General features: G+C 33.6%; 1 protein-coding gene across 8 annotated transcripts in view; it reads right to left on the bottom strand.

The window, feature by feature from the left end:
- Positions 1–15795, bottom strand: part of Mef2 (myocyte enhancer factor 2) — a 213747-nt gene that overhangs the window by 6722 nt on the left and 191230 nt on the right. For 6 of the 8 annotated variants that reach the window (XM_081748614.1, XM_081748621.1, XM_081748616.1 and 3 more), the window contains 3 exons: positions 14122–14327; positions 9469–9677; positions 1004–1173 (listed from right to left, as the gene is read on the bottom strand). In XM_081748614.1, coding sequence (XP_081604740.1) covers positions 1004–1173; positions 9469–9677; positions 14122–14327 — 585 coding nt within the window. The remainder of the gene's footprint in view (positions 1–1003; positions 1174–9468; positions 9678–14121; positions 14328–15795) is intronic. The other 2 variants (XM_081748620.1, XM_081748622.1) reach the window with 1 other exon arrangement.

Raw genomic sequence — 15795 nt, 5'->3', positions numbered from 1 at the left:
GATTGAGGAACAAACAGCATGTTAAATGATGTTCAGGGGATTAATAGCGTAGCGCGTTGAATAAAACTGGTGAGTTATAAGTGGTGTGAGGTTTGAAGAAAAATAGTATTTTCCTTACAAACAATCACGTTTTAACAGTTAAGTTTACATTCATTACATAATGAAGATTAACCAACTGCACTGATTATAACAAAGAAAACAACAAATACATCGTTCACTTAAACTATGGAATCTGCAAAACATATTTTGCATACCAACGATATTTAAATATGAAGTTAAGAGTAATTAAATTATCATTGATTTTTAAACAAATTTTGTGATTGTTGATTTATTATTTTTTTTAAAAAAAGTTATATGATTTAGTACGAATCCTGTATTGTAGTTACGATGATGTGAATACTTGTCTCGCTGGACTGTTCCTCTCGTAAAACTTACATTCAGCTTTATTAAATGAAGTTATGAGAATTTCGATGTCTCAGAAAAAAATATTCCTAAGTGGAAAACAGTGTGATAGACAAAAATTTATGATCTCTTTGTTTACACTTATTATTATTATTATTATTGATTTCCATTGGCACCATTGAACTTACGACAAAAACCATGCGAAAATTTATTATACTACTATATCATATGTTATATACTACTATATCGTATATTATTACACCTTAAAAAATTTAAACACCACATAATTTTCAAATTGATGTAATTTTGCCCACCGTAGACACTCCTACGTATTTTCATATTTTATGCTTCACAATTCTGTGGTTTTCGAGTATCGTAGTAGCTTGTCTTGTGGTTATGTAGTTTCGGTTTTTATTTTTTTAAATGCAGTTTGTATTAGCCTCTACGGCAAACTTGAAAAGATTCTATCGGCATCTTGGTATTTACTTGTCAGTTCTTCCATTTCTATTATTGAAATGTAAATGATTTTATATATATATATATATATATATATATATATATATATTATTTTTAAAAGAAAGAACGGAAAACAAAAAAATACCTGGCGTTGGAGTTAAGTGTCCTGTTGAATTTGGTCGGGGTAGCTGATTATTTCCGTCTCTTGGAGGAGATATGGGCTCACTCTTGATTTTAATTGGCAGTGGTGATGTGGAGGGCGGTGGAGTGCTACTGGATACAGCCAAGTGCGGCAACCCACTGAAATAAAGATTGCTAACTAAGATGTACTATAGTCAGTAAAAGAATGCATAAAAGTCAGTTTACATATAAATAATACTGTTTCTATCCCACACCTAACTATAAAATTATTGTAGAAATTTTAAATCGTGAAATTCAAACCAATTTATTTTTACATTATAAGTTACTGACACATTTGTCAAAAAATATCCTTATTGAAAAATACTGCTTCTAACATTCTTCTAATAGTAATCTGAATGAAAGCAAAACACCGCAAAAGTTTGTAGGTTCTCACTGCTTTTATTGTTTACAGCTGTAACTGATGAGTGTTCATCGCTTTACGCATCGTACACACGGTTTTAGTATTTCACATTACATACATAGCTTCAACAATTCTTGGCAGATTAAATTTCCTCATTTCCATTTTGAAGAATACTACTTTTTTTATTTACTATTTATAAACCATCTTCAACAGAAAAAATTGTCTATAATTACAATAGATCACTAAAAAATACACAAAGAACAACAACTGTTACATTTAGAAACCAGACATGACATACAAATAAAAATATATTAGACGCAAGCAAAATAAAACGAAACATTACGTAATTAAAGATTATATTCTATCTCATTTTATGCAATTGCTTTGGACATTCTGGCTCTAACATGAACCTACGAGCAAGCATTGATAGTTACTTAATCTTCTGAAAGTGTACAGCAATCCCCCCCAATATATATATATATATTGAGTAATGTTCATTGATAATGCTGAATGACATTGTGCTTTCATATCTTGTAAATATGCATCGCAGTTGTATACTGTATTGTAACTTGTAACACTTCTTCTTCCAAGATTAATATTGTATATGCTTAGAAATTTTGGGGATTAAAATATTTTTTTTTTTTTCATAATATTATCGTCATAATTCTTGATTTCTCTTTCATTTGTGTTACGAGTTACTCGGCTTTACCCGATTACTTTAGAACTAACTAATCGCGTTTAACCATGAATACTTCTATACACTTTTTCAGATAATATATTTACTCTTACGCAAACCACGTTTCAAAACTGATTCATAAAAATGAAGGGCTAGATTTATTTCTTTAATATTACACTTTGCTGTACAATCAACAGATCTAAATTAATAGCGAAAATGTGGCTCATATCAAGTTAGATGCTTTTATTTCGTATAGGTCTCATATTATTCAACATGTTATTAGGTCTCATGTTATTTATTCGTTGATTTATGACAGGGAGCTCATAGGAAGTATGATTCTGCCCAAAAAGTTTAAAAGCTTCTATACATACGTATTCTACATCTAAAATAGTTTTCGTGTGAGGGGCAGTTAACCATTGATTCATTTGAACCTCGACAACATTCGCTAAAATACTGATACAACATGTTGCAAATTACTGTAAGGATACAATTCATACACCATACCAATGGCAATGCAGTGGACTTTCGAATGGTATGCAGAACGTTACAGTATATCTATGAACAGAAAGGGGTATATAGACAATTTTCTCGGAAAATAAATAAATAAATAATTTATATATATATATTCCGTTTTTCTTTCTATTTGCGGAGACTTGGCTGACGAAAATCCGTGCAGATGCAGTTTTCTCTGTTGAACATATTCGGAAATCTTTATCTTGTTTGGTGTAATAATAACTAAGCACCTTTTTCCTAAATGAATTAATCTTGTTTAATGTACTGTTGTAGGAGTGGTATGGTAACAATTTACAACAAATTTCCAGAACTTGCACTGTCAATCTGAATGCATTTCCATGCTCCCATGTGAACATTCTGTGTTCTCTGTTGTATCTCACATCCACCTTCTTTTACACAGCAGCATCCATAATCCGTGCTAGGTTTTTGCTGTACATGACTTTCTTCAAACCCACATTCTACGCCTACTGGGTTATCTGGGAAACCACATATCGTAACTCCCCAACTAATTCTACGGTTCGAAGAATGCTTGTCAAGATCATTCTTCGCAAATCTGGTACAATAGTTGGGAGCCCTATCGTGTTGGAAATAAATACTCATCCGAGTAGTGTAGGAGATTTCTTCAAGTTGTTCAAATATCGGTCATAGTGCGACCAGAATAACGGGATTGGATAGCACGCCACCGTTCATACCATACCATACCATACATTTACAGCTAGAAAAACTATTGAAAATTTGTTTTCACTGTATCATGTTGATCTTCGTGTGATCATCGATGCGTATTACGACTTTTGTTCATATCATTTCTGGTGAAGGTGGATATAATTTGCCTAGTTCGTTAAGCGGTAAGGATACGCAGCTACACATCTAACAAGTAAAGGGTTCAAATGGATGAATCGAGTTGCGGGATGAGACATAGAGCGTCTGATAGAAGATGTGAAAATATGTGTATGTGCAAAGTTATAGCGGCTGAGCGCCATAAGAAACGGAGCGGGAGGGTATCAAAGTTGGTGGGAGAAGGGCTATACCGTCAGAGAAATACATCAAATAAACTGTTGAATCTTAAAAACAGTGAAAGGTAGACAATACAAACGGTGGTAATTTCACATATTGGCAAACGAAGAATGGGCAAAGGAGATCACGAACCTCCGCCATCTTGAAATCCGCCATTTTGAAATGTGATATTTTTTGAAATGGAAAAGTAGTCATGTGATATATCAATTAGGGCCTAAATGTTCTCTAAAAGTCAATTATGAACTTTAGTTATCGTCATCTGTACTTATTTGGAAGATTTAGGATCATCTTTATAGTTATTTACGAAACTAATACTCGTATGTTGAAATTCTGGATAATCACGAAAACGCATGTAGACCTAAGTTAAACATATCTACAATAGGGTGGATCGAAAAAATCAAAAGTTGTTCAATTAAATAGCATTGGGTGTCAAAAGTTGTGTATTGACTAGTATAACATTCGTGAAGTTTTTCATAATTTTCGTACTTCATCTTCATTCCCCGCAAGGGCCTCAAAAGTTTACAATTTTTATGAAAATTTGAATTCTTTAAAAATACTGAATTTCCTTTAAAGCTTCCCAATGAAATCAAACTAGGTGACAAAAGTTGTATGATGACTGGATTGACTACACCATTCATGATTTTTAAAATAATTTGCATCTTGATTCCCGGCAAGGGCCTGAAATTTTGCAGATTTTATGGTAAATTTTGAAATTCCATTTAAAATATTAGAAAAGTTTTAAAATCCACCAAATCACTTCACACTTGCTTAAGAAAGATTTGTGTTCGCTATCATAACACCTATGGTTTCGAAATAATTTTTGTGCTTTATCTTAATACCTGCAGAGGCCTTTTGCAATTTATACAGTAAGTCTCATAATTCATTGAAGACACTGACAATTTTCAAGAATTGTCAAATAATATCCTATTAGATTTCAAGCCTTATGCGTGACTAGCATAATTTCGATGATTTTTGAAAATATTTTTCCTTCATCTTCGTTACCTCCAACAAGTTTTAAAGTGCAATTTCACAGTAATATCTAAAAACACATTGAGCATAATATTAAGATACATTATGTAAATTTAAAGCGTTTTTCACAGTCCTTTGCACCCTTCAAAAACAAACCGCGTAACTTGATGTTGTATCACTGCGCGCACGACTATTTGCTGATTGGTGAAGAGGAAATTATTTCGTCTGTTTCCCGCAATATTTCTGCTGCAGCACGTGCATGTATTTCTGCTACTGCGATGTGCATTGTCGTCTCACTCTCACACCATTGCCGTGATATAGGGCAAAATATCCAATACTATATAACCCCCCCTCCTTTAAAAACAACTGAACATTGTTATTTTTCTCCAAACTAATTATATATGAAATTACAATGAGTTACGTCAAATTGTCAACTGAACGATCAAGAGATGGCGCTGGTATGTAACAGCAAGCATATTTATCATTATGGGAGATTATTTCTTTTTCATCTATTACCTAAATCATTACGCATATCCATGAAAAACAAATAGTACTTTTCCCCCTTAATTTCAATTTATTGATATGCTTTCTTACATTGTATAGCATGCGAATGTAAAAATAATAACTTCAGTACTACAAAGTAAGTAAATAAATATTCTATGAGAACATGAAATTTGCTATTATAAGTCTTAATTTTCTTCAAGTGAATTGAACAACGTTGATATCGATGGATAAAGTATTTGCTTTTCTTCTGCACTTACGGGTTTGCCTTGTTTATGTTTAACAGAATAACTCGGAGCAGCAGGTAACCTGCTGGCTTCCTTGGACGACATCTTTAAATTGTGGCGCGGACTTTGTGTGTTTTGTCATTTGTTGTAACAGTTTTCTGTTACAAATCCGATTTTGGTTCAAGATTTTGATCCCATATAGATACATACTTTGAGTCGGATCCTAAATGTTCTTACTGTGCCTTAACAATACATTAATTACCATAATACATTGCACTTGTTGTGTACTATTTGCTCATGGAAGAATAAACTGTTATTAGTCTCATTTTCAATGTTGCTAAAAGAATAGTTGTCAAACAGTTGTATCATTTCATGAAAATGGGCTAAGAAAATGAAAAAGAGAAATCAAGTGAACTCACTGTTCTTATTGAAGATAATAAGTTCCTTATAGTATTTCAGATCTTTGTTTGACCTTTCATTAGAGATGAGGAATAGTCAATTAAAAAAAGAAAGAGAGAAAGAGAGTGAGGGGGATAGCGAGAAGTTAAAGAGGATAAAAAATGTTTTACTGATTCATTACGAAGTAATATGACGATAATGTTTTCAGTTATAATTTGTATATCGCCTTTTTAAAATGCGATCAGAATAAATGACCATTTAAAAGATGCAAAAACCGAATATTCGGTGCTAGAAATGAAATAACGTACAAAGGAATCTTTAACATTTAAGAATTTTCATAATATTGGATAGGAATGTTCACAACTTTTGAGTCTTATTTTTTTCTGGCTGCAATGAAATTAAGAGGAGGTACTATGTGCATGTTAAATAATGTGTCTTTATTCCTATGTAGAATCTAAAAAGTTTCTTGGAATTTGTTGAATAAGATTTCGATAGAGTCTTCATACTCTCATGACTGATATTAGTTTATGGCGTAACTTTTCTGTTAGATATCAAATGAAAGGATAAGTCACGAGGATTCAAAATATATTTTATAGGTATTTTATTATATATATATAACAAAGGAAATAAAATAATAAATTCTCTATTCAATAAATAAGTAAACTCAGTAGTTTTTAAGTTCTTGCAGAATGAGCAATTACCTGTTCCAAACACTCGCTCGCCAGTAATGGAAACGTACAAGGAATTCAATTTTGAAATGAAATCTTTTGAGTTTTACGTCCCTCGATTATGCAGGCTAGGCTAAAGGAGACGGTGATGATGAAAACATGAATGAAATGGCGTAATGAAGAAAGTGGGAGGAAACTAAATAACCCAGAGGAAACCCACGCACACGGTGTTTGTCCACCACAAGGTTCACTTGGCGTGAGCTGGGATCGAACCAGGAACCCCATGTGCCAGAGGTGAACGCTCTACCACTGAACCACCGCGGCCACCCAAGAGCTCAATTTTGAATAGAAGTCGCGAGTACAACTGCATATGTTTCAGGATTTGATAATTAACTCCTTTGTGGCTATATGATCCGCGTATTCGTCGTCGGGCGGGAGACCTGCGTTCGATTTCCGGAGGAAATTCATAGTGTTCGGATTACTCGTTCGGCTGTAGGTCCAAATCTCATAGAGCCTTGCTGTTGAAGGGGACGATAAACTTTAATCCATCCACCCAATTATAGATCTGCTAGTAGGAACACTAAGTCATCATGTAATAGTGGCTCTGAATCCTAACATTTTAGATAGATTCTCAGCTAGAGGAAACGTTAGGAGTGGAGATAGTAAGTTTTAGTTGTAATTTACACTGGTAGAAGAAATTCAACGTTCTGCCCTTCTTCCTCCTGGTGCGTATCTGCGTTTACATAGTAGTTCAAAGATTCAGGACAGCAGTGCGTACGCCACTGCAAACGAGAGAAAATGGTTCCTGATTCTCCTATCACAAGCCCATGCCATTTTATTTTTAATTTCATTGTTTTTCCCCCTTCAGTTTGTTTATTTATTTATTAGCACAAAATTGCATATAACATTTTTTTGTTTAATTAATTGGCAACATTTCTGCACTGCAGTCTGCATTGTTTACAAGGGGTGCAAAGCTTCGTGAAAATCAGATTAATTGTTTTGCATTGAAATTATTTTTGATATGCACCTCTTTGCTGATTTCCAGAAACATCCAGAAGTCAGCACGAGGAGGTGGCTGCATATAGATTTCCGCCCATCCTCCTAAACCATCCACCCAACTTTTGGAAATTATCTCTTTAACTCGTTGGGTTTCGAATGTGGGCACAACTGGCATACCCAAAAGTCTTGCTCTGATAAATTCATCTCGAGCTAAGACACCACACACTTCAAACGAAGCTTCGGTAACAGTTTTAATGCATCTCTCGACTGCTTGGGTATGACATGGCAAGTGGAAAACATGCAGGAGGACAGATGAACCTCCTGTTACAGATTTCTGTAGATCCTCCTCCGACAAATGTCTTATCAGGGTGGCTCAATTACTTTGCGTTCCTGCCAGTTGATTAGGTCAATGTAATCATGAGAAATAAAGTGTGCTGCTGAACTTGCCTACAGGAGGTGTTTGGTTTGAGCTTTTGACATTGCGACAAGGGTTTTACGCATAACGAGTTCTCGAATATGCTTTGGATCATCGGTGAGCATAGATACCAGTAAATTCTTTGAATGCGCGAAGAAACCATTCGCTGAATTGTCCTATCTACAATGAGCTTCAGTTCATTGCTTAAGTACCGTGAAAAGGCTATAATACGATATAGGATACGATATAACATCCTTGATAGTAGGGTTATATTTAATGTAAAATCACATCGGAGCATACACTTTCATGATGATTGTAAGAAGCTCTTTCAAGTTTGAAGATGAGTCAGTAGTGCTTATGTACACTCTAAGCACTACGTTAGCAGTAGTGATCCATCTTGCATGGGATCATTTTCCAGGACTTCTTTATTCAAGATTTGGTGAACACTCGCCATCAGAGATTGCTTTGCAAATATCCCACATGTATCTTTGGTCTGTGCTACGGTTTCTGACGTCTTTTTCTTCCATGGCCGGGAAAGTTCCTTCATTCGCTTGAAAATTAACGATTGGTAAATCCTCACAGTTGGCTAAACTTTTTTCGTATGGTTCAGAGAACTTTTGAGGGCCCACTGTTGCGCCATCTAATTGCTGTAGAATACGCCTTAGAATATACCATAAAAACTGCAAAATTTCAGGCCCTTGCGGGGAATGAAGATGCAAATTATTTTTAAAATCATGAATGGTGTAGTCAATCTAGTAATTATGCAACTTTTGTCACTTAGTAGGATTTCATTGGGCAGCTTTAAAAAAAGAATCAATATTAAAAAAAAAATTCTAATTTTCATAAAAATTGCAAAATTTTAAGGCTATTGCGGGGAGTAAAGATGAAGTACAAAAATTATGATGAAATTCACGAATATTACACTAGTCAATACACAACGTTTGACACCTAGTGACACCTATTGGACAACTTTTGATTTTTTTGATCCACTCTAATCTACAAGCCAAGAAAACTAACAGTGAAATTTAATATCCAAGTTGTATATTATTACATTATTATTTCTGACTTTACTTCGAATTTGCTTTATATAGTGCTGAAGAGAACTATTCCGGTTTGGAAGAACAGTTTCCGCTTTTTTTTCTTTCTTTTTTTTTTTCGCACGGGGTGGTCATTTTGAGCATGTGTTGCGATGGTATCCAACGCGATAAAACAGAACATAATTCATCAGCAGTTAGTGATATGACAAAACGGACAGCAGCATTGCATTTCTAATTGAAACACAGTCTTAATACATGCACCGCATGACTATCTTTCCATTTCAAAAAGTATCATAGATTTCAAAATGGTGGATTTCTAGATGGCGGCGGAGTTTCGTGATCTCCTCTGCCCATTCTTCGTTTGCCAATATGTGAAATTATCACTGTTTGCATTGTCTATCTTCCACTATTTTTATGATTCACCAGTTTGTTGTATTTCTATAACATAGCATAGCCCTTCCCCCACCAAGTTTGACCCCCTCCCTTTCTTATGGTGCTCAGCGCTATAACTTTGCACATACACGTATTTTCACCTCCTCTATCAGGCGCACTGTCTCACCCCGCAACTCGATTCATCCACTTGGATCCTTTACTTGTAAGATAGGTCATCTTTTTTATGTTATTGAGGAAAGACTTATGTAGAGAAGTTACCTGGTATGACTGAGTGTGGCTGCCAATGGTCCTGGAGAACTCCAACTATGAAGAGTACTCAAATTGGTTAGACTAAGGTCTGTGCTGACTGAGAAGTCTTGCGCACCAAAGGAGCTTGTTAACGAAGATGGATAACTGGCCATACCTGGAATGGATGGCGTCTGCAAGGCGACCACTGGCGTATTCAGAGCAGACGTTGTCCGAGTAGGCTATAAACAAATAGTAGTTTGAATTATAAATCTACAGTACCAACTATGTTACTTATGTGATAAATAAATAAATATTTTAGATAAATCTGTAATGCAGTTCATGGACTAATGTAAGGAAGTCTGTGTTTAACTTTGTAAATGTTGCAATACAGATACAATTTTAGCTATTAAAAGTTAAAATAGGGTCGCACAAATTTATAACTGCGAACATAGCTGGATATAAAGTACCGTATGAAAGAATGTGCCAAAATATTTGTAAATTTTACAATCGCTTTCCACTTGTTCATGTAAACTTTTATTTTATTATAACTCGTACATGTAATGCCTTTAAAACGATTGAACTGGAAGACTGTGATAGATTTTTTTTTAAAAAAATGTTCATTTTTAATTTTTAAGACACTTGATGTTGAAAGAAAGTGAATTATTTGTCAAATTCTGCAAGAGGCAACGTACATTCATCTTCCGCACTTGTAGAAGTTCGTTACTATATTATTCCATATCCATTATCAAACACTACCTGTGTTCTTCCACTGAGTGAGTTTCTGACCAAGGGTAAAATATGAGGTATATACATTACAGGTAGAAAATTGATAGTAACGCAACTCACTAGAAAAGGCTATTTTCACACATTTCTCCTATGATTTCACGCCTAGTACTTAGTTCTACGCATCAATGTCAGTTCAAAGTTAAAAAGCTTCTTTGAAAAACAGCGTAATTGTTTTGTTGTTTGTATTTATTTTAAATTGTAAAATATTATTCGCGTTCAAAAAAAAGTACAAAAATGCGACGAATACAAATAGACAGAAAGTATTGAGCTGAATAAAATGATATATGTAAATGTAAAAGATCATGCGTAGTTTTCGGTTTAAATATATCTGGGCATTACCGGCATCTATGGTCTTAAGTGCGTTACGTATAAGGAATGACGTCCCTCGGCGAGCACACTATCCGTATCCGGGAAAAGGGGGGGGGGGAGAACAAATAAAGGTACTGCCTGGTGTGAATGAGGAAATCCAGGAAAAAACTCATTTAGGACGGGTGGACTGCAAAAGCTGTTATATCTTTTCTGATGAGTGTCCCCACCGGGAATCGAACCGGAGACCGCTCGCACCAAAGGTGAGAGATTAGCATGCGTAGATTTCGAGCAAATTGAGAAAAACTAATTTCATTGTAAAAATAGATAATGTACAAGAATCATAGCACCTACTAAGGTGAATACTGACATACAGATAGATCCTTATTGAGATCTTCATTATGACACTAGCACGACGATAATGCATAATACGGTTAATAATATATGGAATAAAAATGTGATTATTAAATTTTAATTAGTATTTAACTAAAATATTTCAAGGTTAAGTTCTACATGAATCGAGAGATCATATCGAGATGAACCAAATCACATACTTGTGGTTAAATTCTCATGTATTGTTTCTAGAGAATTGCAAACGCGAACTTCTGTAGCGCGAAGAAGTATGTCGTTTGCTGCCAATAGAAACTGAACGTTTTTATTTTGGTGGAAGAAATTGTTATTTATACAATGTGTATGTAAAAAAAATCACTTATAACTAGCAGACTGTACCTATTGTCGTTTATCTTTTCCTAGTGGTGCACCAGATACTTTTTAACACACACACACACATACTATTTGTAATTAACGGTATTGTGCTATAATTCACTAAGGCTGCAATATATGATTATTGTATGTGTGATATGATATTCACACATAAATCGTTAAAAAATCGGTAATTTGTTATTTGCATTTTTTTCTAGCAAAAATCAGCATAAAAAATGAACTCATCATATTATTGGTCACTGACATTTTTAACTGATAATTTGAGCGCTTTATTTTCTTAACTAATAAAATCTTCTGAAAGACAAGACATTTTAATTTGTGAACGTAGTGATTTTTTTAAAATATATAAATGAGGCAAAGTTCATTATAGAAGTTGTATAAAAGCATCGCGGAAACAAGGTGTGTGATTCGAAAGGTATATGTACACAGCATACACTAAAATACACTGAAAATTGTATAATAGAATCAACTTTACATTACTATGCTGTTTTTAAGCACATCCAAGTAACTGAATAAGCATTACAGGATCTCTTTAATAAAATAAATTTAATAATAATAATAATAATAATAATAATAATAATAATAATAATAATAATAATAATAATTAGCACTTGTTGTCCAAGTCCAAAATGATTGGTTATCAAGAATTTTAGATTACATAATTTTTCATCTATGTATTATTGTCGCATGTCTATAAATATGTTATTGTAGGAATATAATTTGATAATGAATTCATCCGGTATTTCTTATAATGTTAGTATGTGTATAATTAGCAAAGACATGTATGTGGCAAATTTCATTTGAAAAGAGCAGTAAATAAGAACAATAAAACGAAAATAAAACTTTCTTTATCTATTTAGCAACATTTTGTTTTACTCATTCTAATTTTCGTATTTATAATTCTTTTCCTATGAAATTTACCACAAATACACATTTCCCGATTATACACATAGTATTAGTATTAAAAGTATCCTGCAAAATCATTATCAAATTATATTCTTACAAGAAGATAGTTATAGATATGCGACAATCATTTTGGACATGAGTGTACATAAACTGGAAGTCAGTAGTTCGAAGTTTTGTGTTACGTCGTGGTATTATTATTATTATTATTATTATTATTATTATTACCACCACCACTACTACTACTACTACTACTACTACTACTACTACTACTAATAATAATAATAATAATACTTGGAAGAGTTCTTCAAGTGCAAGATAACATTATGACGAATGAAATGATGTCAGTAAATTAACGAAGATTTACTAAGGGGGAACCGATTAGAATACAATAGTTCAAACTGGTCACAGAAAAAGAGTAAGTGCTCAACCTATTTTTATCATTATTAAAGGAATTTGTTTAAAACATATATAGAAAGCCATTCTGTTAGTAAACGAAGGAAAATGTTTCGTGTTCCAATATATATCTACAATGTAGTATCATCGTATGTTCGAGTTTTATCTATCTTTCTTTTTTTCTGAGTAACTGTTGAATTATTAAGCAAGTACAATGAATGGCTTACAGAACATAAGGAACAAATATTTATTTAAATTAATTTCAAACTTACTAAACCTTCATGTTCCCAGTGACAGCCAAACCTTTTACGAAGTAGTTAATCGTTTAGCTGTTACTAGGAACCTGAGGCTTAAGAACTTTAAAGTTAATTTAAAACACAGTGAGCTTTGAAACAGATTTAGCTCTTCCCTGAACTGCCACTTTCACTATTCATTATCAAAACTTCAGGATCATTGTTTGCTAACGTTTCTTCATTACACGCAAAAATTTCAATAATGCATATCAAGAATTTATTTATCCACATTTATATATCGTCCTGAGACGTGGCCGAATTACACGTGCTCCTTCCTAGAAACAAGTCAAGAACCATGCGTGCAAACCTTCGGCACTGGTAAAGTTCCTTTAATTCTTTACTGACACACACTCTAGTATGCACTAATCATTAAGGTGGTTATTTAACTGTCCATGATCAATATATGGACTCAAAATGTACACATGAAGTTCAGACCATGTGAATTCTATGATCCACATGATGTTTCGGGGGAATGACGGCATATTCTAGGATAATAATGTGTCACTCTTATAGCTGGAGCTGTTGCGGCAGGGTCTGTGAAACATCGGAATAAAGTTCAACACTTCCTCTGCTACTCCCAATGACTTAAACATGGATATTGTGATAAAAGGCCTTGTGCCCATCTTAAACACAAACTAAATACAACTTTCTTACAAGGCTGTCTATAATCTTTATTATAAATTAACTAGAAAAGTTACAGTTTCGGAAGTATATCACTTCCTTCTTCAGACTACTACTCCAACTGAAATCATAAATAATATTACACCATTTGTTATCTCTACCAATCAGGAATCACTTTTCATTCGAATTCAATAGATCTGTTTATATATTTAAAAAAATCCATTTAATAAAACTGTAACATTTCTAGTTAATTTATAATAAAGATTATAGACAGCCTTGTAAGAAAGTTGTATTTAGGACTTGAACATAACTGAACATTGTGCTTCATTTTGGAGATACAAGTTTGGAGCAGATTTCCGCCTCCATTCTCTCTCACAGGACTGAGTGACACACTGCACGTGGAAAGGTGTAATAGTCAACTTGCTACCATTCACGACCTCTATAACTATAGTGTAGTTATCGCATTCGTGTAGTTCTGAGGGCGAAAATGGTCTAACGCCACATTAATCTGGTAAGTTACACATTTTTCAAGTTTTTCTATTATTTTGATAACCATCTGTATGTATTTTTAATCTTCCTCGTTTCAAGTAAATAATAATAATATAAAAACAATAATATGGACCAGTATTTTTCGGGGGGAGGGGGAAATTATTACCTGATATGACTGCTTCTCACTGACTTCTTCCGCGGATAAACTCGACCCCTGAGGGGTTGGTATAACTACTCGTAAATTTGATCGTCCAGGGGAAGTTTGTTTCACATGTTGAAGCTTTCCTGAGAGGCCTGGACTTGGCCCAGGAGAAGAGCTTTGTAATGGCGACGAGGAGCTTGGATAACCATTACTCATTTCTAACATACCACCTAGAAAATAAAGTATGAAAAAAATATGTATTATTCCACCATAAGACCGCAAATACACAAAACTCGTAATTTCAAGTGACAGTATTTCAAAATAAAGACGCTATATTTACTGAAAAGAAAGAAAAACATCAATACACAGAAATTATATTTTAATATTCAAAATGTTTTGATTATAGCTTCCTAAGTGATTAAATGGTAAATTATAACAGAAACTGTACAATTAAGCCATCACTTCCATGGAGAGTACTGATCAACTTCCTGTTTATTTTGACAGTACTGTTCGATAATAAAAATCACAATTTACTTTTGCTTTCCGTTATCTAGAGACACGCTGAAGTACCAAATCAAAGTAAGAAATAGTGAATAGAACGAACTTCGATGTTTTGCGTGATTAATTTCATTTATAATGATGAAAAATAGAAATTTTCATACATATCTTACATTGAGGTATCGCAAACTGTGTATCTCTCTCTCTCTCTCTCTCTCTCTCTCTCTCTCTATATATATATATATATATATATATATATATATATATATAATTTGCTAGAAATGTAAATCATGAAGGTTAACAGTACTTAATGGCAGTATTTAATTCACTGAATCATACTACGACATATGTACTGACTTGAAGTTCATGTAAGAAAATATATAAACGTTAGAGACTTTGCTTTTTTTATTATTTAACTTCAAGAACTATCTGAAGAATTAAGTAAATTTTTCAACTAGCTCTGACTTCCATCCGCCTGGATCAGGAGTTTTTTCACTTCCAAATCCGAAATGGTATCTGTCAATAAGCAACCAAAAAACATGGTGGGAAATATCCACAGCATATCAAACAACGGTGAACCCAATTAGTCCACACAAATATTCACTTAAAGTTTCCTTTATTTAAGATTGAAGATTTTAAACATGGAATTAAGTAGTGTAAGATATATACAAATAAATAAACAAATCTTCCACTTGTTTATCTATGATGTTCTTCCATGTGTTTTCATTTCACATTCAATCAAGTTTCATACATACTTTTGCTTAGCTTAGCAAAAATGTTCTTTAAAATAGTTAGGTGAAACACACCCAAATATTTCTTTCAATAATTCCTATTTAAATTGCACTTTTCCACTTCGGCCTACTAAGTCGTTAACCCTCTTTCGACCCCCGGTCTCAATTTCTAGAACCGTAGAGCCAAAGATGACCCAAAGCCATATTAGAATATTTTGTAGTTCTTGTTAGTACTTATCAAATGATACTCGAATCATATATATATGTTCTCGTGTAGTTGCAAACTTACTGTTTCCATGTTATAGTCTATTAGCGTGCACATGCGCCTTCAGTGTTCCAGGTTCTCGGAGTTGCTTTCTGGTAAAAGATGCATGTGGTTTAAATTACGTGTTGAGTCATACATTCCGTCTCACAGAGCCTTGGTGCTGACAGAGGCAAAGTAAAACATAAATTAACCTTCAACTGTATG

Source organism: Thermobia domestica, chromosome 2 (genome assembly GCF_964235325.1).
Source record: "Thermobia domestica chromosome 2, izTheDome1.hap1.1, whole genome shotgun sequence".
Taxonomy (NCBI): Eukaryota; Metazoa; Arthropoda; class Insecta; order Zygentoma; family Lepismatidae; genus Thermobia; species Thermobia domestica.
This window is presented reverse-complemented; position numbering and strand designations above follow the sequence as displayed.